The sequence below is a fragment of the Notolabrus celidotus genome, chromosome 10 (assembly GCF_009762535.1).
Source record: "Notolabrus celidotus isolate fNotCel1 chromosome 10, fNotCel1.pri, whole genome shotgun sequence".
In the NCBI taxonomy this organism is placed as follows: domain Eukaryota; kingdom Metazoa; phylum Chordata; class Actinopteri; order Labriformes; family Labridae; genus Notolabrus; species Notolabrus celidotus.
Window position 1 is genome coordinate 18515307 of NC_048281.1, and position 24504 is coordinate 18539810.

The window sequence follows — 24504 nt, forward strand, 5'->3', positions numbered from 1 at the left end:
AAAAACTCCTCATAGTGCCTTTAACAGAGGGCTCTATGTATATTCAGCTAGCACTGAGGAGCGGAGTGGGAGCTCTTTGTTTTTTTCCAGTCTTTGACGCTGTGGTTAAAAATAGTTTCTATATCTTTTCAATGGCGCTGCTCCGCCAGGGACTTACCGGACTATTTCATGAGCAGGGACATGCGAATTAATGTGAAGTTCTTCAGCAGGCCAGCCTGCAGAATTAAACTTTCATATTTTCAAAGCAAACCACTCTGAGATCAGTTTAAAGTCCCCGCTCTGCGTCTTTACAGAGTGAGAGCGCGAGGATGAATTTACTTCTCTCACTGAGGAAAAACTGCAGCGGAATGAAGAGGGTGTGAAACCGATACTACTTTGTCTTGCCACGTGTGTTTAAGCCAATGAGCGTCCTCAGAGGCTGCTCCGAAACTAGAGCAGGGATGCATGCCAGCAGGTGAAAAGAAACAGACGAGAAATAGAACAGATAAATAAACAAACAAGCAAACAAGCAAGAGTTCAGAGCAGGGAGATCCAAATCAGCCAAGACAATTCAATTAAGATGCATTTTATTCATTATTAAGGCAATCAGGATTTTTGTTAAGGTTAGGTGAAATTAAGTGCAACATACAATTAGGAGACTTGGCCATATAGATTGAGTGTTAGAATTAAAAACTGCAGTGGCAAACATTTAAATTAATCCATCACTCAAACTCATGCACTTAAAAAGTTAACCGTTTAAAAGTGCACAAGTATTAGCAGCATATATATATAACTTGTAGTGTGAGTCAGATTAAAACAAAACTATTTGACACTTACAAACACAAATGGTTAGAAGAAGTCCTGTGTAAGCCCAAACTAAGAACATATTGTCTGTTCAAAAAAATGTATCAGACAGAGCTTTACGTCACTCTTAACCTAACCAGAGCTCAGAGGCCTGTCTGTGCTCAGCTGTGATATGGTATCCTTCCTCTGGCTTTACAAACAGGTCGCTTCCACTCTGTTCCAGAGGGGGAGAGAAAGTGTTCCTTGTGTGATCTGGAGGAAGGCACTTTTTATTCTACTGTCCTTCATGTCATGATCTCAGGTGCCTCCTTTTCAACAAAATATCAGAAAACTGTCCTGATTTGTTTTCCATGTCTGATGAAGATAGACTTCAGTTCCTGTTTACACACAAAGTGTTTCAGTTTGCTCAGTTTGTGTTAAATGCTGTTCAGCAACGTAGAAGCACACTATGTCTGATTTAGTTATTGTCACTGTCAAATGTCTGAAGTGTACCACTTTTGAATTACTTTAGGTCATTGCTGGACATGTGCAGTATTGTAACTGCTCTTCTTTCTTCTTTTTTCTTTTTCTTCTTATGTTGTTGCTCCTATTTTGTTTTGTTTTTGTAGAGTCTTGTAAGTCCATATGGGCTGGGCACCTTTATGGTGCACGACACGATGAATAATAACTAAACTAAACTATAAAGTCATTATACATTGCTGTCCCTTTCATACGTTTTTATTGCTACTATATATAATTTAATTCTATTATTAATGCTTTACCCTGTTTAGAGCATTTTGATACTGCAGTCACACAAGACTGGCTTTTTCACAGAGTTAATGTCTAACAGTGCATCATTTCATAAACGTTATTAATATTTGGAAACACTAAATATAAGTACAAACTATATTTCTATCTAAATGTAGTGTAGTAAAAGTAAATTTGCCAATGAAATGAATGCAGTAGTATGAAGTAGCAATAAACTGAGGTTCCCTGGGAAATGCAACTGCTTCAAAATGTGATAAAGCACCAGTGAAGTGTTCCTTATGAGTGGACACAAAGTCTAACACATGAATGAAGTGAAAAGAACAGTGAGTGAGTTTAACAGGCTAAACAGTCGATTTCTCTCCTACGACTTGTGTGCAAAATGATGCACAGCAGCATACATTAATGGCTTTCAAGTGTCTTGTTTTCAGTCTTATTTTTCTGATGTGCGTTCAGTGCAACAGAATCGAACTAAGTCAGCCACACGAACCGGCAGGGGGAAACCTGTGGACCGAGAGGCACATTTACAGCTGCAGCGGTGTGAGCATCAGAACTTGCTGTTGTGCAGCTCAGCCACCTGCTGCAGAGAGTCTCTTTGGTTTGAGGCCAGCATGGCTTTGCCGCTCACCTCCTGCCACTGCAGCGCCCCGGGGCTGCTTACCACCTGAGAGGAAATCAAAACCACAAGGTAATTACTCAATATGACTCCAATGCAGAGAAGGAGTCAGATTCTTGATGTGACTGTATAATACAGCCTTCTCTGCATGTCTTTAAAAAAGAAATATAATAATATTCTCACCATGTTATTGACATCTAACAAAACCTCACTCGCTCTGATCAGGTGAATGTTCAACACAGTTGTTTCCACCCAGGCGTTATCTGTGTTCCTGCAGTCATCCACATAACCCTCAGATACCTGAAAACACAGAGACCACAGGTCAGAATCAACCAACTCAACACCACATCACCTGGTTTTCACTGAATTCTTCAAAAGTTTCAAACCAAATAACAATGAAAGACCAGTTTGTATAATACATTACAGTCAACAGCACCACAAAAAAACATCCTCTTTATTTATCACGGGTGGATGAACATCTCTCAACGGAAGTATTTATGACACAAATGATTCATTCAGGTGAGTTGTTTAAGCATGTATTAGTGTCCAGCTAAAAGTGTCCAGTTGAAAAAAATGTACCTCCAGACCTTATCATGTACAGTAGTGACTTACTGTGTTTTAATTGTAACAAGATTGAAGCTTTTATTTGACTGAGAAGATCTCCAAACTATAGAATCTAAAAGTGTTATAGAACAGAGCCCCTGAACCTGATTTCTTTTCTGTGGTACTTTCTATACATTCCCTTTGCCCAATCCTCTCACCTCCGTTATATCACTCACCTTAAAAGAGGTGGATGTCTTTTAAAGAAAAGTTGTTGTTTTTTTACCTTGATTTATCACCTTATTGTCGACCTTTGCATGACTTTAACCCCAAGATTTGGTCCCTTGGTGTTCTTAAATTCTCACAGATCATGGTTCAATGAGGATAATTCACTCGTTTTTCATTAAAATTAATGTTAAAACATTTTTAATGTACATTGGAAAGCCCTAAATATAAATACAATAGTTTTGCATGACAGATTTTTGTTTATTTTATCTTATTTTAATATGTATTTTTTTTTATGAAGTGATGTTGATAAATTAACACGAGACACCTCTTCTGTCACATGCTGCCAAGTGTTTTATGCTGCATTTAGCTGGTTTGGAAGGCATATATTGCCTAAAATAGACTTTAAAAAGGGTTAATTTGACTTGCATCATAACAGGAGGGTTAAAAAAAAAAAAGATTTCAATTCAGCTTTTTCACTTCACTTCACAGGTTATCCTCTGGTGTCTCTCCTCCTACCTGACAAGAGAGTTCCTGGATGTGTCTATTTCTTTTATATATTGCTTTTTCTTAAGTTCAGTGCTTTCTGTATTCAACGTTCATCTTACTACCTCCAGGAACGTTAACACATTACTTGTGCAGACTTACCTTTGTTCCTTCTGAGACTTTTTCAGACAGTTTTTCATATAATGTCTTTCCCAATGTTCTCTTTAGAGTCACTGGCAACTTATTCGCTGATTGGATGGGGCCCTGGAATATTAAAAAAATACAAACAGGACATGTTGACACATTTATTCAAACAGCTCATAAAGCATCTGCAGTGAACAGACTCACCCCAGGTAAAGTTAAAGTCCCACGGTCGTCCCAAACTGCTAGGTACTCCAGAACAGATCTTCCACTGTCACGCCAGCTAAAGAAAAACATGTAAAAAGCCTTACTTAAAGCCATGCAAGCTATTGGTGTAAATAAAATATCTAAAAAAAATATGTAGACACATCATCACCCACCGTGTCAGCACCAGGTCTATATTCAGATTTGGACCGAGGTGTCTGAGTGCACCTCGTCCTCTGACACCAGTCCTCCCTCCTGGGTTTCTGATGACACATTAGACGCATATCAGACACATATACACTCTCTTGATGTTACTGAGTGTTATTTGATGCCTTGTGTATCTTATCTAGTATCATACCTGTAATTATCTGTGGCTTCTGGTTCTGATCTGTGAGGAGGAAGAATAAAGGAGATGTAAGATAAGGAGCGCAGAGGATGCTGTCTTGTAATAATTGGATCAGGGTAAGATTCTAAGCAGCTCCATTATCTTTATCTTCACAGGAAAATCTTGCCATCATGATTTGTCTTATATGCAAATCTTTCCACAAACTAATCTATATGGGGACTAAGCACCATGACTGTTCTTATTCTTCAAAAACATACCCATCCACGTTGTCCCCGCTCTCTTCAGAGGTGTGATAAGTCGGCATATATGAGCTGAAGCCGACCTGGAAAAGGAGAGGACATGAAAACCACTCTGGTCCAGTGAAAAATCAAAATTTTCTTTTCATGAAAGGATGTTCTAAGGACCAGCAGCTGGTGCAAACATAAACAAGATACCTCCCATGGCACCTTCTCCTCAGGCACAGGGAAACGTGTGATTTTGCTGTTTGGGTAGTGGAACTGTCGAGCGTTCACGTGGAACCTGTCCTCTTTTTCTGACGTGTTTTTAAAAGTGTCAGGGGGCTCGTCTGCTGCAGTCGATACTGAAGGAAGAGTAAAAGTGATTGAAAACAAGAGGAGGGTTTAGAAAAGCTGTTATAATAAATGAAGAAGTTAGTCACTGACTGAGTGATGGCACTTCTTTGGATCCAAAACCCTGAGATTTCAGACTGTCCATAATCCACTGCAGGGCTTTGGCTGACTGGGCGACCTGATGAGAAAAAACAAAAAGTGGGTCAAATACTTTTGATTACTGCGTGTACGGCACTGAAGATTTATATTTCTGTATTATCAGGAACATCTGGGAATAAAATTCAACCAAAGTGTGTCATCTTTCTCTGCACAGTGCCTCACTCTGGCTGCCCGATGTAAAAACATGTTAGTGCAGGTGTAACATCGATGATAAACCAAAAATCAGGTCACAACCTGCTCCTCTAGTCGAGCCAGTCTGGTCGTCATGGCAGCAGAGCTAGTCTCCTCTTCCCTCTCAAGTCGTTCGTTCATGGTTGTAACCCTCGGGAAACAAGCAAAAACAGTTTAGAGATAGTTCTGCTTTGAGTATCACTGCTTCATTGTTGTTATACACTCTTTGTATTTGGTTTAAGCAGACTCCAAACCTTCAGGACAAAGACTAGCTTACTTCATTCTAAGAATAGCTCGGGAAATGTTGTGAAATCTTGCTTGAGGCTACTGTAGGACTGATGGTCCAATACAAACAAAATCCTTTGTTTTAGCCTTTTGATAAACCTATAAAAAATTTTTTTAAAAAAGCTCCAAAACTCACATTTAGGCAGATTCTGACACTTTAAAGCTCCTGAAAGTTTTTTGTGGATAGATATGAAACACACTGAATATGAAACTGATCCATCTATTTGACCTTTAAAAAGGGAGCACTGAATTATTTTCATTTTCATTTATTCATGAAAGGAGAGTGAATATCTCTTCCTCTCTTCCTCTCTTTTTAATTTAGGTTGCCTTCCACTGTCTGTGTGTGCCATCGTTTAAAACTTCAGGATCACACACACCTGCACCTGCCTGAAACTATGAAGTAGGCTAGCTGTAGGAATTTCAAAATAAAAGCCAAAAGATGACGTGGACCAAAGAAGACTTTCCACGATTTGAATATCGCCTGATATCATTTAGCCAATGATCCCTATCGATGACTTGTTACAATGCTAATCAGCATAGAGATTGATAATGTCTGTATAGTAATTTTCATTGCCTGTTGTCAAAGGTCACATGTAGTACACAAGCGGCAACCTCCGGTCTCAAACTATGAAGCCCATGCGGAAGTGTTATAAACTGCAATTCATCGAGAATCCACTTGAGGCTGGCTGCAGAAACACCGGAAGCCACATACACACCAATTCAAAAAAGACGATCTTTGCAGCATTAATAAACATGTTTACAGCCTGGTTCAAAAAACGGCTTGGCTCTACGTAGCTAATTTCTCTATCTGCACACACTGTACGGGGGGTGAATTTTTTTCTAACGCGACGGTTCAGAAGATATTAAGATTACGAGTTTTTGCCAAAATAAGGACATGACTGACTTGACTCCAAGTCGGGAACACATAGCTGTTGGCTAAGAGGCTCAAACTCCGCCCCTTTACGTCACACTCTGCCTGGTTGAGTTCCACATTTCCAATATGGCTGCCGCCGTCGATTGGCTTCAAAACAGTGCTCAGGAACAAATGGGTGACGTCCCGGATACTACGTCCATATTTTATACAATCTACCACTGTGTGAGATTTTACTTTTGAGCAGTGTCCAAGATGCGTCGCTCCATGCTCTGGCTCTGTTCCTGCTTTGTGGAAAGTAGGTATCTGTCCTTCATCAAGGCCTCCCAGGACAACAGCTCCTCTTCCTCTACCTGAGGGAGCTCATTCTCTGAAAAACAGTACAACATGCTTTTTCCCTAACTTGCTGTACACACATAAGATCACATGGACATGGGTCACTCTTCACAAGGTACCCTCATAATAACCACACACTTTACAAAATATTACAAACAACAAACCATTTGACAAGGGTTGCTGTATTTGAGGGAAAACTGTATCTCCATTGTAAAAGCAATCATATAAAAGCTCTAATGAGAAAGAAATGCCAGATATGCCAAAGCAAACTTAAGCAGTACAACATTTTTCTTCATGGGTTCATGAATGCATCACTCTCGCCTGAAACCAGAATAGGCTTTATTAAATTAATTCTTAAGGTTGTTTTTACAGTGATCCATCTAAAATAACAAAGTATGATACCATGCAGTCAATGATAATACTTACTAAACTCTTTGCATATGATGGGGGGCCTGCGTAACAAGAGGAGCCTGATGAAGAGGTAGAGGTGGCTGAAGATAATAAAAGGAGGAGGAGCAGCAGGTCGGCTGTGGTACTCTTTAATCAGCTCATATCTTTGAAACTTCCAGATTGTGTCTGTGTTGTCCTGAACTTCCTGGAATGTAAAGCTGTGAAGCAACACAAACACAGAAAGGAGAGAAATTGATGATGAGGAAGTAGTAGAAAAACAAAATGTAGATCAGTCATAAGCAGTGGTGGACAAAGATAAGATAAGATAAGATATTACTTTATTGATCCCCCGGGGGGGAAATTTAGTTGTTACAGCAACCCAGACATAAGTACAATCCAGAAGTTTCAAAGTAACTCAGCTTCATTACTTAAGTCAAAGTATAGATACTCCAGGTCAGATATTACTCCAATACAAGTGAAAGTTGCTCTGTCAGATTATTACTTGAGTTAAAGTACTGAAGTACTTGGTTTTAAAAAATACTTACGTATACAAAGTACTTCTCAAAAAATCTTCAAACACTGTATTTTCACAATACATAAGTGCAGTCAAGAATACATAGAAGTACATTATGTAACATTATCTTCATCTAGAAACCATTACTTGAAATCTCTAAAAACTGTACCATGGAATAAAACAGCAACTAAGTTACTCCAAGCACAGACAACTTAGTTTGAAATGTTCATCTGGAATGAAACAAATGTGATGTAGCTCAACACACTTTCTCAGTTTGGACAGTGAATGTTTGTATGTTTGGGCAGAGTGGGAAACAGGGAGAACATTTCAAATGTTACATATCATTCTTCATTTCAAAAACCTCTAACACGAGCTGAAGATATGACCATGGGTGCTCAGGTGGAGAATTATAGCCATCATTACCACCTCTACATGAACTGCCTGATCTGAGTGAAATTTCAGGCTAAACCACTGAGACAAACAGAACTACACAAACACATGTTACTGTCTTAGGGATCAGATTTCAGAAAAGAGAAGGAAATTCATGAGCTGACTTCAAAGCAAAAGTAGTGAGTAACTAGAGCGTTGATAGAAATGTAGTGGAGTCAAAAGTGCAATAATTGTCTTCTGAATGTAGTGGAGTAAAAGTCATAAGTTTCCTCTAAAAATAATACTCAAGTAAATTACAGATACTCAAAAAATGTAAGTACTGTACTGAAGTAAATTTACTCTGTTACTGTCCACCACTGGTCATAAGTAGAGAAAGCTCACACTTCTGGAATAAGGACTGAATAAGAGCGATTGAGAACTTACTTGAAGATAGCTATGAGCAGGTTGAGCAGCAGTATGTTGGCAAATAGCAGGTAAATACAAAGCATGATGATGGTGAGCCACTCAGGGAAGGCTGGCATTTGGTTTTCATTCAAGACGGGACACTTTGGCTTCAGTGGATCTGTGCCATTCATGCTGCAAGAGTCCATATCAAACGCAGCATCTGCAAGAGGGAAACAGGTTTTGTTAATTAAAAAACGTGCATCTACTACAAAGAAAGAATAAGCATATGTATAAATCTTTACTTACAGTCAATATTAGTTGGAAAATTCCCAAAAATGATCAGGTATGGCTCATAAACTGCACCACGAACGATCCAGTCCAGCCGACTGTCATTGTCGATTAGGATGCCTTGTTTGGCCACACCGTACGCCACCACCCAGATACTCAGCAGGAACATGAAGAAGAACATATCCATCATCTGGAGGACAAACACAGACTAGATTTAGGACACATACGTGGACTCATCTGTATTTTTAAAAACACAAAAAAGACAAAAAGTTTTATAAGAAATTATACATTATGGAAAGTTTCAGTATTTTAAACAATGTACTCTTTTGGAAATCATACATGACGAAATGAACAGTAGTTGAAAACACATTTAATCTGACTGAGATGTAGTGTGTAACAAACACACCAGCTGCAGCACTTTTATTTATCTCATCTCATCTGCAGACAGCAGATGGAGGCCCAGTGAAGCAGAAGCCTCTCTTTGTATCAGATGAAAGGTGTGTTAGAGCGCAGCATTTTAATGTGCTCTGCTGTTGCTCCCACATTGCATCAGGTCAGCTGTCATTTTATTTATATGAAACCCTCTCACCATCCTCTTCACTATGATAATTTTGGGTCCCAGTGTTCTGCTGATGGTGAAGATGGCCATGAGACGAAGGCAGAACACCACAAAGTCAACACAGAGGATGACTTTACCCGCATAGAAGAGTGGAGTGCTCAGCCTGTGGGAGAAAAACGTGGTGATTCATAGATGATCCTACAAGGTACACAGCATTTTTATGGCTTCACTTGACTGACTGGGAGCAAAGACAGTTACCTCATTACAAGGCCAATAATGAAGAGGAGGATGGACAGGACGTCTAGAATATTCCACACATCATTTATGTACATCCTGGCTTTTTTACGAAACCCAAATCCGTCAGGATCATGAAAGAGCTGAAATTCAAATCAGTTTAGAATTGAAGTCATTCATTGATAAACACATCTCTAATTTAATGAAGATATACTTAAAATGCAAAAACCCAATGGACAGGTAAAAACCAAGCGGCAACCTGGTCTAAAAATATGAGTCCAATGCGGAAGTGCAAAAAACTGCAGTTCATCGCAGATCCGCTTGAGACTGGCTCCGGAAGTACCGGTCACCACATACACACCAATTCAAAAAAGGCGATCTTTACAGCAGAAATAAACATGTTTACAGCCTGGTACAAAAGACAAGTGTAATCTGGATAGCTCATTTCTAGATCGGCACACACTGTGAGGGGGTGAATTTTTTTCTAATGCGGCAATTTCAAAGATATTGAGATTACGAGTCTTCCGATGAGAGGCACAGCTGACTTGACTGACAGGCGAAAACACTGTAGCTGTTGGCTAGGAGAATCAAAGCCCGCCATTATACGTCACAATTGCTCGACAGCAGCAATATGGCTGCCGCCGCCAATTTGCCTCAAAACAGCTCTTTAGAAACAGATTGGTGACGTCACGGATTCTACGTCCATATTTTATACCGTCTATGGTAAAAACTCGAAATTGGCTCAATATTTGCAAAAATGCATTTTGGATCATCTGCAGAGATTTGACTGTGGCGCATTCAGGGAGGCCTTCCAGTAAGAAGTTGCAGTAATCAATGAGTGATATAGCAAGAGCCTATACCAGGAGCTGTGTTGTATTCTCTGACAGACAGGCACTTTCTCACCTGCCTGACCTCTTCAAACACAAGAGACAGCAACCAGATATAAAGCAGCAGCTCAGCAGGAGAGGGCGTGGCCTGGAAGTCTATCATCAGCACCACAGCGAACAGGAAGAGGAAGGCAAAATAAGACACGATGTTCCAGTAAAACTTGACCTGGGGAGCGCTGTACAGGCAGAACAGTTTAGACCAGCTGCCCAGGATCTTCAGCCGCTGCAGTCTGGCTATATCACTGTGGACAGAAAGATCAGAGTTTATTCTTTAACTGTTTTAGTCCTCTGAAGAAACATTTATAGATCTTATTTCTTCCTTACCATCAACTGACCCACCAGTGACTTCTGAATTGAAATGATTAGACTGAGGGCAATCAAAATATGAAATATGAGCTAAACCTTATCTACAGTTTCTTCTAATCAGGAAGCCCTCACAGTCAGAAGGATTCTGGGTTTTGCAGCTTTGATTATTTATTGTGAGTGTGTAACTGAGAGGATTGTCACTTACAGTCGACGAGAATTTGTTCTCAGTACACTTCCCGTCACGTTCTCCACTGTCTTGATCTCCTCGTTCTTCTCAGTCTCTCTCTGAATTACTTCATCACGTCTGAGGAGGATTACAAATCATCATTATATCTACTTTGAAGAGAAGATAAACAGAACAGACGTAGTGCAAACTCTTACACTGAGACATTAATAGATCTAGTCATATAAACTTATTTAAAGCCTAATAAAACAGTGCATGACGGCAAACAGCTTTTACTATGTGTCATTAAATATGACATGAAACATGAATCATTTGTGGTCAACTTAGGAAACACACAAAAGATGATTTGCTGCCACTTGGTGGTGAAAAATAAACACAAATATAAAACAAATATGTACATTTTGATTTTTGTGTTAAAAAAACAGTTTTTGTTCTCTGCCATATTACACCAAATTTATGAAAAAAAGAATGTTTTTACTGTGTGTTCACAGTAACTGATAATAGTACATTTCATTCAGTAGAGGTAGTAGAAGGTATGCTGACTTATTCTTCAGGAACAGTTCCTTCCCTCAAAGCATACTCAAAGAAATCATTTGTTGGGTGATGGTAATAAAATCATGGAAAGAATTCCCACCTAATTGAAATACTTTCATTTAGCTTGACATCATTTTGTTGAACCAACTAATTGTAAATATGTTGAGTGAACATAAAGTATTGACGTTACCGTTACTTATTTGCAATGTTTGGGTCCAACTTAATTTTAAATGGTACAATAACACTAATTAATCATGCTGACATCCATCCATTATCTTGACCGCTTATCTCGTTTGGGGTTGCGGGGAGCTGACCTTAGGCAGAAGGCAGACAACTGTGCACACACACACACCAATGGGGAATTTAGAGAGACCAATTAACCTGGTGAGCATGTTTTTGGACTGCCCGAGGAAGCCGGAAGACCCGCAGAGAACCCACGCATGCACAAGGAGAACATGCGAACTCCACACAGAAAGGCACCTGACTCGAACCCAGAACCTTCTACTGCCTACTACCACTGTGCAGCCCGTATGTTCAATCATCAGAAATTACTTGAACTGTGAGACAAACCTTTTTATCATGTGAAAATAAACTCTAAAATAGTAATAATTGAGAAAATAAGACATTTTTGACATATCAAGAATGTTACATTTAGCAGTTTAAACGTGCCATCTTAGTTTACCCCCAGTTGGTGTCAAGTTTGGAAAAAGACCACAAAACAGACTTTGGGTTTGTTGGAATAGAACTCTATTCCCCAGAGAAGGCAAACAATGACAAACAAAAAAATATGGATCTTGACTTGGTAGCCTTTAAAATAAGTGCTTACTGATTTAGACATTTCTCCACCATAGATGTCGCACGTTACTGCCACCTTCTGCTCTGAAGAGGTACTGCAGATGGGATTCCTACCTAAACCCTTTAGGTTGTGTGGACATAAAGCAATCTTATAGTTTTAAGAATTTTGCATGTCGTGTTAAAACTACATGATTTAAAAATGTTTAACCACTAAACATTAATTAATATAACAGAAGCTACATGGTATACTTATGATGATAAAGAAGACGCCTATGTTGCTTTTTTTGAGTGCATGGAAACTTTTGAGTGTGTGTTTTTGACTTTGTATGGTTTACTTATTTGCAGAGCATTAATTAATTTTTTTATTTGCAACGTGTTAGCATTGTAATTTTTTTTTGGACTGTTCTTGATTCTGCTGTCAAATGTACACATAAGCATATTAATCAAAAGTTGCAGCAGGGCTTCCTTTACAAAAGTATTTTGGGTCCATGTAAAGCATTTTCTCTTACATTGCAGTCTTGTGCACCAATCCAAAAACAGAGCAGTTTGTATAGTGAAAGATTAAATGTTACAAAAGATGATTAAACACAGTAACATATTGTGTTAACTCCATCAATCGGGGAAAGTTTTGAGAATCTACTATTTAAGCTCACCTGAAAACCAGAAACCGAGTGTAGATGAGAGGGAAGAAGATCATGCAGACCAGCACTCTCCACACAGGGTTGACCACTGAAAGCTCACCACACCAGATCTGAGTCAGAAGAGCCTAAAAGACAGACATCTGAGTCATCCTGAGTCTTATACAACCTTTTTTTCTACTCCTGAAAACTCTTCAAAGATAAGTCCCTAAAGATGTACATAAAGTTTGCTCTACCTGAACACCTGACTGAGCTACAAAGCTCTTATCGTCAGCCTCCAGGGCCAGCCTCAAGCATGTCGTCCTTCCCCAGTACGGTGATGCACGAACCAACAACTTCTGAGCCCGCTCTTCATCATTGTTGTTGCACTCGCTGAACACACCTGGGACACACACGTACACAATACAGACAGAAACTAAGCTTTTAAGATCTTTACATTTGGCAGCAGAAAAAGCCCTTCATGTTTCATACAGTATTTCACCTATGGCTTGTTTCTCATAGTAATTGGCCAGCTCTTTCATGACCTCTGCCTCGTCTGCATCACTCCCCTCCTCAGCCATTTTTTTCAGGATCTTAGTGGCGGCCAGAGCGGCCGACATGCAGTCTCTGCACTGTATGTACACAGATACAGAGGATATAAGGCCAAACACACAAGACACAAGAGACTAGTGTACAAACTGTCTGTGTAAGGGGGGGGGGAAATCACCTGCTCCCAGGCAATTTCAGCCAGCTCCTTGTTGTCCTGGACCACAGCCCAGAGGAACAGGTCCCTGCCAAAGTTCCTCTGTAGTTCATCATGTGGGGACACAGAACCGGCCTGACTTTTAGACAGCTAGAGGGAATTTGTTTTGTTAATTGGAGAGTTGTTAAAAAGACTTCCATGGCATGACCCACACAGACAAAGCTCAGAATAAATGTGTTTGGGTTTATCACAGACAGTAAAAAAGTATAAGTTCTCAGAAATAAATACAATGATGTAACCATTCCTTTCATTTATTGTTAATGGAAAAAGCACAGTAGATGTTGGATGAACAGACTCACTGATGCTGATGTATCCTCCATAGTCATGTTAAAGTGATACTCCCTCGATGATGATGGAGGGTAGATGTGCTGGGTGAAGCTACCCAGCAGGTGGCGCACCTCCTCAGACACATGAGTCATGGAAATTGTTACTCCCTGCCCTGGGAGAGCTCGAACCCTTCTTTCCAGCATCCGCCTCTTGCTGCGGCGAGCCCTGTCAACCCGCTTGGCCAGCTTGCGTAGAAAGAAGCAGCCGGGCATCTGTTTATAGAGCTCGCACAGGGTTTCCTCGTCCTGCAGGAAATCCCTCAGACTGATGCCATTCTCCAGCAGCAGATTCACAAACTGAGGCTTGTTGCCCACCAAGGCTGAGAACATTGCCCAGTGGAGATCACTGGACTGCATGGGGACCAAACCAGTAACACCACACACAGTAAACAAAATAAATGTACCCCTTTATCATAAAAAACAACAACAATATACAAGGTTTATATTGTTATCATCTACAATGTTGGTCTAGAGTTCTTTTTTGTTGTTGTTGTTGTTTTCAGAGTAAACTCACCTTCCACTGGCTCTCCTCGGTGAAGATCTCCTTCTCCGCTATGTCCACTCTGTTCCAGGCTATAGCCAGCTCCAGCTGCCTCTTCCAGCACTCGATTCCAAGAGATTCACTGATCCTTGAGGCTGAAAGGAGAATTAATATTATTATTTTATCAACTTTGTCTATAATGAGTAAAGAGAAGGATTGACAGCTGAGAGACAAAATCCTCTGTGTCAAGGCAGCCATTCTACGTAATCTATAATCTACTTTCCTGAGCCAGATGTAACAAAGGTATCTCTTTATTATTATTATTATTATTATTATTATTGTTATTGTTATTGTTGTTATAACCTTATCTTAAATTATAGTATTATATTATTATATTATCTTCACTTAAAATGTCATATTATCTTATATAAAATTAAAATATATAAAATCAAAATGTAAATATATGCAAAAGTAAATATATCTGTATCACATTATAGCAATCTATCAAATAAATATATAAATATGGTATCTGAATAAATGTCAGCGTACTCCCAGATCATGTTAAGGCTTGTGATATGTGCCAGCCAATCACAGGTGATCAGCTGTCTTTCTTCTACAGTAAAACGATGCGACAATGTCTTTATATTGTCAGGGCATTCTTTAAAATTGCTCATCATAGTTGCCCAGAAAGCAATGGGATAAATGAACATTGGAAATAATTTTGAATTCGACTCATGGAGCTGTAAATTGAAGTCAAGTAATAGATCTTGACACCTGAAAAGCTGGAACGACAATAAATGTTCCACTATGACTCTTTAATGACAAATACATTGTAAACATCAGTTGGCTATTTTTCTCTTAATAAAAATCACTCAGTATTTTAATGCTGTGTCATTGGGTCAAATGATTGTGTGCACCATTATGTTCTTTTCACTACTGCCTTTTTGCATGCAGCACTCAAAAACAAACATTTCAGCTTGAATTTGTTGCAGCAGAAGAAAAATAAGACAGACGATGTCTTTGCTGAATGGGTTGTACTGCTTCCAGGAAATGCACTTTAATTATTCTTTATTAATGGATCTCAGAGATGGAAAGTATGGGCAAAGCAGTTCTGCAGTAATGATGATTCATCATGACCAAAACATTAAGTGATTGTCCAGTGTGCTGTCTAAGAGCACTCTGGCGCTGCATACTTTTGTAACAGTGTGCATTAAGCTCTCTCTAAGTGGGTTTCATCTGTCTTTCTCCAGAAATGCATGAGGAAGAAAAGGTTCACCAGAAGCACTGAAACATATCAAGTGTGGCTATCAGTGTCTCTGTATTGAAAAAGCATCATTAAGGGGAAAACATCTGCAAGAGTATCTGTGTTGTGTTTTTATCTCAACACATTTGACACCACAGTCCGGTCACTTAGACTTCTGAGATGCAACATTATACATGCTGGGAGGCCTGTCTTCTCCAAATTTGGTTCTGATTAGTACATCCAGATTCAGTCCAGTAAAGTACAAAGCACCTCTACCTTTGAGCAGCGCCTGAAGAATAGCCATATCCACATCCCCATGACTGTCCTCGCTTATTCTGAAGACTGTCAGCAGGTGAGGCATGCTGATGATGTCCTGGATCTGAAAAATTTAACACACACGATCAAGCATGTCCTGACACTTGACACAAAAATCTAAGCAAATACATTGATCTTTTCAGTGGCTACAAGCTCTCAGGCTGCTATCACGCTCATGGGTGGTCAAGTGGTTCACAGATATGTTTTATGTTGAGATCTGAAATATTATAGTAACCTGTGAAGAGAGGCAGAGATAAAGGGAATGTGATCAAGTTAACTTCTGTTCGAGTTTAATAAACTCACTGATGTGATCTTCAACCATTGACAATTGATAACATAATTGTCATTGTACATTAATATTGTTGGTTAACAGATTTATTGCTTTTGAAGACTTATATTCAAAATGATTAGAAACACACTTTTCAGAACATTGTGATCCTAAAAAAAGGGTTTAGAGAGAATTAAATTTTGTGAAATTCTTCCTCCTGTATCATGGGCTTATGCTTTATTGCAGGGGTTCCCAAAGTATGGGTCGGGACCTCCTGAGGGGTCGTGAGACACCAATGGGGGGTCGCGAGATGTCTTCCAATTTTTTTTTTTTTTTAAGTATTTTAAATTTGCTTATTTTACCCATTATTTAGAAAATATAGACACAAATAGTGATTACATTTGATATAAAACCCTGCAAATAAGTACATTTCATTAGTTTTCTGCCTTTCTTTGTTGCAAGACGACTCCTAAAGTTAGGGTTAGGGTTAGCTAACAGTTAAATGACCCTCCTGTTATGTTGCGGGTCAAATTGACCCTTATAAAAGTCTATTTCAGGCAATATATGCCTTCCAAACAAGCTAAATGCAGCATAAAATCTGTGCAGCATGTGACAGAAGAGGTGTCATGTTAATTTATCAACATCACTTCATGAAAAAAAAATAATAATCAAAATGTAAAATGAAATAAACAAAAATCTATGTCACTGAACCATGATCTGTGAGAATTAAAGAACACCAATGGACTACATCTTGATTTAAATGGTTAGTAATGGAGTTAAAAAATAGATAAAAAAATGTTTATTGGGATTCTGACACTTTGGATAATTGAACCCTGGGTCAAGCTGACCCAGGGGCATTATTGCTGTTCCAGAGAAACTAACATAACAGGAGGGTTAACTAAAGGATGAGTAGCAGCAGGTTATTTCACAGCAGCACAGTCACATGTGCATGTAGGTAAACTAATTTTGAAGTATGAAGCAACATTAAATCACTTCAAGGAACAGTGGGGGTCACGGGTCTTTGGCACCTATATTTTTGGGGGTCGCAGTCTGAAAAGTTTGGGAACCCCTGCTTTATTGTATGCATTATATAATATTTTATCAGTTAGCCTTGGTTTCATCTATCTAATTATACCAATGTATTTACTTAAAGGTGCAGTGTGTAGTATTGAGCAGCATTTAACGGAACAGACCTAATAGAAATATAATATAATTTTCATCAGCATGTTTAATTAAGTGTATAATCACCTGAATACAAAAAATGTCCTGTTTTGTTAACTTGGAATAAGCCTTTTATATCTACATAAGAGCACACCCCTTCTCCTTAGGCCAACATGTTGCAACTCAATGTTTCTAAGGCAGCACAGAACAGACAAACAAGTTTGTATTCGTAAGTACATACATCACAGCAGCTTTCTGTCCTCGAAGGCCACCGTAGCTTAGCTGTGTTTTATGTTCAATCTTGAGTAGCCTGGAAATTAATTTGTACATGTGCTGGGTTTCAGCTTGTCCACAAACCTTTTTGGTCCACTCTATGATCTTGTGGTTGTGGAAGCTTTCATACTCTTGGCCAAAATAACGTTTCATTAGCTGGTGGATGTGGGCGATAGTGACTCTGCTCACTGGTTGTCCTGCTGCCTGGGCAATCACGTCTGCTATTCTCCCTGAGCCCTCCATGATCACACATGGCGTACCACACAGCATGGCATTATAGATAGTCTGAGAGGAGAACACAAAACAGTCAGACAGAGACAGAGACAGAGACAGAGACAGAGACAGAGACAGAGAGACAGAGACAGAGAGAGAGAGACAGAGAGAGAGAGAGACAGAGAGAGAGACAGAGACAGAGGCAGAGACAGAGACAGAGACAGAGACAGAGACAGAGACAGAGGCAGAGACAGAGAGAGAGACAGAGACAGAGACAGAGAAAGAGAGGAAGAGAGACAGAGACAGAGAAGAAGAGAGATGGAGGGACAGAAAACTGATGACTCACATTCAGAGTGCCTGGTCCTCCATCTAAAACCACACAAACCACAGGGATGGTCGCTCCACTCTCTGGAGGTTAGATGATAAAAAGTCAATATTAAAAGGAGGACAGATAAAAAGTATCAGATTTGAGACACAATCTTAGGATCGGTTTCTGCTTTTGTAGAAGCTGCATTTTTAACCTTTGATTCCAAGACGCTTTCTTGAAATGCATTTCTCCAGACGGCTCCGCAGCTCAATCTCCACGCCGTATCGCCCCTGAGTGCCATCGTCCACCAACAGGAAGTGGGTGTGGTTGTTATCAAGGCAGGAGAGTCGGCCCTGGCCCTTGATGTCCATCGGGTAATGGGCTGGAAAACAACCCTGCAGAAACAGAATATGAGGAGGAGGAGGAAGGTATGAAGAGGAGGGGGATGAAACTTGTAGGAGGAAAAGAAACACATGCACCAAATGTGTTGATCGTACCTCTGGATGCACCAAAGTGTCTCTGTTGTGAATGATTCCCCACGTTGCCACTCCGATAGCCACGATCTGGCTGTTAATGGAGCCGCTCAGGGCGTAGTCTCTCACAGCTTGGCCTACGTGCTTCATCACACCTGCGTGTGTGCCACCAGTGATGATCCATGCACCTGTGAACAACACAGCATGTGTCCTGATTCCACAAGTGTCCACATATTTCTGCCAACGTAGTGGTTAATAAATTGAACTAAACTCAACAGTAAGTCATTCATTCTCATATTTATGGGGCGCCGTTTGTTAAGTTGTGCACACTGAAAATAACATTTAGCTCCAAAACGTCATAAAAATGTAGAGTGAATTTTTAAAATCACTTTTTTTTTTTTCACATTAAGAGGAATATTTGTGATCTTCTGCATATTACATTTGATTTTTTTGTGAAAAATATATTAAGTTAAATTTTTGTTAAATCCAGCAACGATAAATCTAAATGTTAAATCTAAATCTTAAAAATAAATATAAATCTTAAATATAAATATAAATCTTAAATATAAATAAAAATATTAAATATAAATATAAATGTTAAATCTAAATGTTAAATGTTGCTCTGCGATCCTAAATATTTAGCTGATATGCAAATTCACACTAACATTTAGATTTAACATTTAACATTTAACATTTAGATTTAGATTTAGCATTTGGATTTAACAATGATTTTAACTTAATACATTTTTCACAAGAAAATTAAATGTGAAGAAGATCACAAATATTCCTCTAAATGTGTTAAAAAAGTGACTTTTTAAAATTCACTCTACATTTTTATGACGTTTTGGAGCTAAATGTGGAAAAATGTTGCTGTTATTTTCAGTGTGCACAACTTTACAAACAGGGCCCCATAAATATTTGTATCATTTATGTCTTTTATTTTGCTTTATGTAAGATATTTAGTATAAGCCCTTTGCAACCAAACACATCTACATCTGTGATCATTAAGCATGTCTGCCAAACCATGTAAATGTAAAGGAAGCAGTCAGACATGTTCAAAAAACAGATATACTTAAATCTGGATCCTCTGCTGGTTACCCGCTAACTTCTGCATGAGTGGACTCCAGACAGACACTCACAGTTTAGATTAAGCTCCTTTTTTACACTTTGACACGGCACTGATTATGCAAATAGTTTATTCCATGTTACTCATAACGCTTTGGGTGCTGGTGGGCAGATTGGGTGGGCAGACCCAAGCGAGTTTCACCCTGCTACAAGTATTCCTGACACACTAAACTATGTTTCTTCTGGCTGTGTCTTCGTATTAAACAAAACAATATGAGATTAGACAGAGTTTAGAAAAGTCCAGCTACTTAGAGTTGAACATGTCCCTGTAAATTAAACACCCTTACAGGAACTTCAATACTGTTCTGGCAGCTGGCTGTTGGGATTTACTGACAACTGGGTTTATATCTGTTATTTCCATCCATCTTAGGTGGTCAGATCACAAGTGAACGGCCTTATCTACAGGTCTAAAGGCACCTCAGTGCAGGACGGATAGAGATCCAATCACTCAGACTACATTTGGAGGAGGTCTGGGAAGCATTTGTGCACACTGGTCTGGCAGTATGTACACTCATGTGCTGGGCCACAATAAGAACAAGAAGAAGTATACGGAGTAACAGACCTATTTGCACCTCTTTCTGATATGTGATTGATTTAATATCTATTCACTGTATCAACTTTGAAAGCACAAGTGAAATCCCCACATCCTTCAGCACCAAATCCACTTCAAGATCCTGCTCATCACCTACAAAGCCCTCAATAACCTAGCCCCCTCATACCTGACAGACCTCCTCAAACGTCACTCCCTATCACGCCACCTCAGATCATCAGATGCCAATCACCTGTCCCCTATCACCAAGACAAAGCACCGCACCTTGGGGGGACAGAGCCTTTGCCATCGCTGCCCCAACTCTCTGGAACTTTCTTCCTCCACACATCCGCAACTCTGACTCACTCCAATCATTCAAAAACCACCCCAAGACCTCTACCTGTTCAAAAAAGCATACAACACATGACCTCAACCCCTGCCCCACCTCTGTCCTTGTTTTGTTTTATTTACCTGTTTTATTTTTACTTTTATTCTATGTAAAGCGACTTTTAGTATTCAGAAAAGCGCTATATAAATCCTATGAATTATTATTATTATTAAAAGTGATCTGCCTCAAGGAAGGTACCTTGCACTTATATGACCCATGCCACCAAACCTTTGACATGAATCTGAGAGGGGCTGCTCATTTGTACACCTTGAAATCCCCCCATACAGAAATACGTCTCTCTGGTGGGTTTACCTGTCGTCTGGGCCACTTTGATGAGACCTCTGTGGAACATGCTCTTGACACGAGCCTTTAGATAAAAGTTTTTGGCCCCCCCGGTCACTGAGATCAGCAGGTTAGGAGGTGAGAGCTTCCACTGTTCCGTTAGTAACTGGTACAGGATCTCAGGGCTGGTATCTGTGGAAACTCGTGTATACTGAGAAAGGACAGACAAACAAAGACATAGAGAAAAGGCAAAAGACATTCAGGAAGATATTTAGGTGCACAGGAGGTTTTTTTTTATTATACATGCAATAAATTAGGGATTTACCTTGCCTTTCTTCTGCTCCAAACCACCAAAGCAGATGTCTCCAAAAGCATCAGTTGGCACTTCAGAGATGTGTCTGTGTCTGTCCCATGACTCACCCGTGAAGTCCTCAGGCTTGATGGCTTCGTCCACATGCTCAGTCTTTGAGTAGCCGCACTTACAGACATCCTCACTGGAGGAGAAATTGAAGTTAACGAAAGTTAAACTTAAAAAAGTCATGAAGCCATAAGGATAAGACTTCAAGATATATATTTATACAACTGTTAAATCACACAAGAGAAGACAACAAGTGCTCCTTAAGAGGCAGTCTGAGGAGAGAATGAAATAATCTAACTGCCATGTATGACTGCCCTCACAGCAATGAGGGCGATGCCTGCTCTCATGTAAACAACAGAGGGCAGATGCTTCAGTGGCTGTGTATAAGCAGCTTCCATAAGGTCATGTAAGGCATTACAACCACCAAAACAGTGAAGCACAGAGCAGATCATCCTACCTGACACCCTTCTCATAGAAGCCACATTCCCTTTTGTTGACGTTTTCCCTAATCCAGGAAGCAAAGGCACAGCGCTGGAAAGAAGGAGAGAGAGCAAGGTGTTTAGAGGGACTTGCTGCGCTTATAGCCAGACTATGAACCAGCCGCGGTTCCATCTCAGCCTCCCTCATCCTGGAGACAATGAGGGAGTACACAGTGCACAGATCTGTGTCTGGATGAGAGCTAACTGCATGACAGCAGAGAGGAGCCTCTGCAGTGAGTGCTGTGCCGTGCTGTGGGTGCTGGCTTTCACTGCATCAGTGATGTCAGAGCTGAGCTGAAGCTGAGCAGACTGCTGAAACCCGATTAACCTTCCTCTAATGGGACAGATCGATAGAGAATTACTGAGAGCGGAGTATTTTCATGCCAAATTAAGTAAAAAAACAGGACTATCAAGAATATCAAGTATGTACAATCAAAACGTAGATGGTTTTTCATTGTATACAACAGAATTTGTTAAATGTGTAATCCCAGCAATACGTTTACATTTTTTTGAAATGCACAAAAGTATCCAGTTACATACCAAAGCAAATGTCTTAATCTCACTATGTAAAGGTACCTTACAACTCTCAATCCACTATGTTTTAAAGGGATATCATACTTTTTTGCAATACTCTTTCACTGCTACTTTGTAGATTAAGATTAAACATACAAAACAAAAGGCAAAAGCCATTCTCTATAATGTTTAACATAAAACATAATCCAGGACTTTGAAATACCAGAAACTTTTTGTGCTTTTCAAGAGTTTTTCATTACAAAATAAAATGCACATCATACTTTCCCCACAATATGATTTTATGACATTTTACAACATGCACAACACAGCTTTCATATTCTCCACAGGGACTAAATTATCTGAAAAAGACATGTTAAGTGTTGGAATTATTCCGTCCTTTCTCTCACTATGGGCTCTGTGTGAGTCAAACACTCACCTTTTTAAAATGAGAAACCACTTGATTCAGATGAAGAGGGTCCTGTTGCATCTGTTTGATTATTTCCTGCGGCACAACCTTGTTCGCATATGTAGCCAGCATTTCTAAGAAAAACAACACAGCCTGAAATCATTCAAAATCTTCTTGTTGGCAGAGTGATGTGCGTCCTATCCAGAAAATGTGGAGAGACAAGAGGTAGTGCGCTTCTGGTCAAGCTATAAAACCTGCACCGCCTGACACTTTACTATTCTAAAATGCTTTTATCTAGATTGCATGTGACCTGTTCTGCAATATCTTTGCTTCCTCTACTGAGGCTCCTGGAAAATCACTAACCTCTAACGATAACGCACATCTATGAACCTAAACAAAAAGATCTTATTAGTTTACACTTACCCGTTGACTCCGTCATGGTTATCACTGATCAAGTGGACAGAGAGGCTCGTTATTTTATACTGCACTGTCAAATGGCCCCTCCCCTCTGGAAACAATATTAACCTGCCCCACTTTACACACTACAAACATCCCGAGCCTCTTCAATAAAACACAATCTGCTGTTCGCTCAGATCAACACCATTACATGTGAATCTAACACACAGAAGCAGTTGACTGACTAATTTAAGAGTGTCCAGTAGCGTACCTGTTTGCATTGTCAGTGATTCAAGGCTCTAGAGGAAAGAAAGGAGCTCAATCATTTCTCAAACACAGAAACAAAACTGTTCGTATGATTTCTTATATTACCTGTGCTTTTAAATCTGCCTTCCTCTGAGGTAAGACTTAGCAAGAGCATGAAGTTCTTTCTAGTGCATTTCTTCAACAACATACTCTTTAAGCTCTTGTTGCCAGGTGACACATTAAGTGTGTTACCAGGGATCTTGTTACTGAACGGGTTTGGTCCTGAGTCATTATTACACAATATTCTGGGAATTCTAGTTATAATCAATTAAAACTACCATGGTTTCTGATTTTAGTATAATCTGAGCCAGTGTATTAAGCAGTGGCGTTCTCAGGCTGTTTGAGGGGCAGGGGCCGCAGGGTATCAGCACATAAAAGTTTAGATCAATGAAGATCTGCCTCGACTTGCATTTTTAATACCATTTATAAACTCTTCAGTTTTCTGTATCTCCTGTGCATTCTGAAAACATAACATAATTGTGATTCTACCCCATCAAAAACAAAGGCAGGTAACCTGGACAGCAAGTGGCCTGGAGTTTACAGATTTGGAGTTGTGTTTTGGACATGTGGTACCCAGACTGTATAAATGCAGCCTCAGTCTTACCTTTCTCTTCACCTCCTCCAGCATGCATCTTATCCTTGATGTTCTTCCCTTCGTCTGGGTTCAGGTCTCCAGCTTTCAGGACCACTGCTTGAGGTGGCTTGATCACTCCAGCTGCCATCGTGTTGCTTTTGGCACTGCCTGGTGCTGACATGAGAAGCTGAATCAATTTTACTTTAGTAATACTTTTAACTTCTTTAAATGAAAAACAAACAGTAAATTGTAATGATCATTTAACCAGCCAATAAGCATTTAACGTCTCCAAGGAGGGGGCAGAATCTGAAGACCCAGGGGAAGTCTCGTCCATTTCTTTGGCAGAGGTCACTGAGGAAGTCAAAAGGCTCCTCAGTGGCAAGGTGCTAGGGGTGGATGAGACTCGCCCTGAAGGGTGGCTGGGCTCCGCCTTAGAGATAGGGTCAGGAGCTCAGACATCCAGAGGGAGCTCAGAGTAGAGCCGCAGCTCCTTCACGTCGAAAGGAGTCACCTGAGGTGGTTTGGGCATCTGATAAGGATGCCTCCCGGACATCTCCCTGTAGAGGTGTTCCGGCATGTCCAACTGGGAGAAGGCCCAGAACTCGTTGGAGGGATTATATATCCCACCTGGTCTGGGATTGCCTCGGGATTCCCGAACAGGAGCTGGAAAGTATTGCTGGGGAGAGGGAAGTCTTGGTCAATCTGCTTGGACTGTTGCCTCAGTGAGTCGACCCTGGATAAGCAGAAGAAAATAGATTGATGGATGG

General features: G+C 39.9%; 1 protein-coding gene across 3 annotated transcripts; it reads right to left on the bottom strand.

Annotated features, from left to right (window-relative positions):
* Positions 1–1370: 1370 nt before the first annotated feature.
* trpm2 (transient receptor potential cation channel, subfamily M, member 2) lies at positions 1371–24435 on the bottom strand. Of its 3 annotated transcripts, none has more exons than XM_034693963.1 (35): positions 24249–24435; positions 23768–23911; positions 22492–22595; positions 21521–21594; positions 21031–21199; positions 20736–20916; positions 18406–18569; positions 18123–18303; positions 17948–18009; positions 17473–17673; positions 15648–15750; positions 14162–14283; positions 13621–13998; positions 13286–13411; positions 13061–13190; positions 12816–12961; positions 12595–12707; positions 10634–10732; positions 10139–10364; positions 9260–9378; positions 9032–9164; positions 8461–8632; positions 8194–8374; positions 6903–7084; positions 6378–6510; positions 5048–5135; positions 4748–4832; positions 4520–4665; positions 4343–4407; positions 4098–4127; positions 3916–4002; positions 3743–3818; positions 3557–3658; positions 2327–2443; positions 1371–2191 (listed from the first exon to the last, which is right to left on the bottom strand). In XM_034693963.1, the coding sequence occupies exons 2-35, from the start codon at positions 23883–23885 to the stop codon at positions 2075–2077; spliced, it is 4530 nt and encodes a 1509-aa protein (XP_034549854.1). In that variant the 5' UTR covers positions 23886–23911; positions 24249–24435; the 3' UTR covers positions 1371–2074. The 3 variants fall into 3 exon arrangements, with proteins under 3 accessions (XP_034549854.1, XP_034549855.1, XP_034549856.1); XM_034693964.1 differs by lacking the exons at positions 23768–23911; positions 24249–24435 and adding exons at positions 23129–23156; positions 23230–23334; XM_034693965.1 differs by lacking the exons at positions 23768–23911; positions 24249–24435 and adding an exon at positions 23230–23240.
* Positions 24436–24504: the final 69 nt, after the last annotated feature.

Coding starts and splice junctions, on each gene's coding strand:
- trpm2 (XM_034693963.1), bottom strand. CDS start 23,885: ATGGCAGCTGGAGTGATCAAGCCACCTCAAGCAGTGGTCCTGAAAGCT. Junction 22,596..23,767: donor TGGAGGAGGTGAAGAGAAAG/GTAAGACTGAGG, acceptor TGTTTTTCTTAG/AAATGCTGGCTACATATGCG. Junction 17,674..17,947: donor GAGGACCAGGCACTCTGAAT/GTGAGTCATCAG, acceptor TTCTCCTCTCAG/ACTATCTATAATGCCATGCT.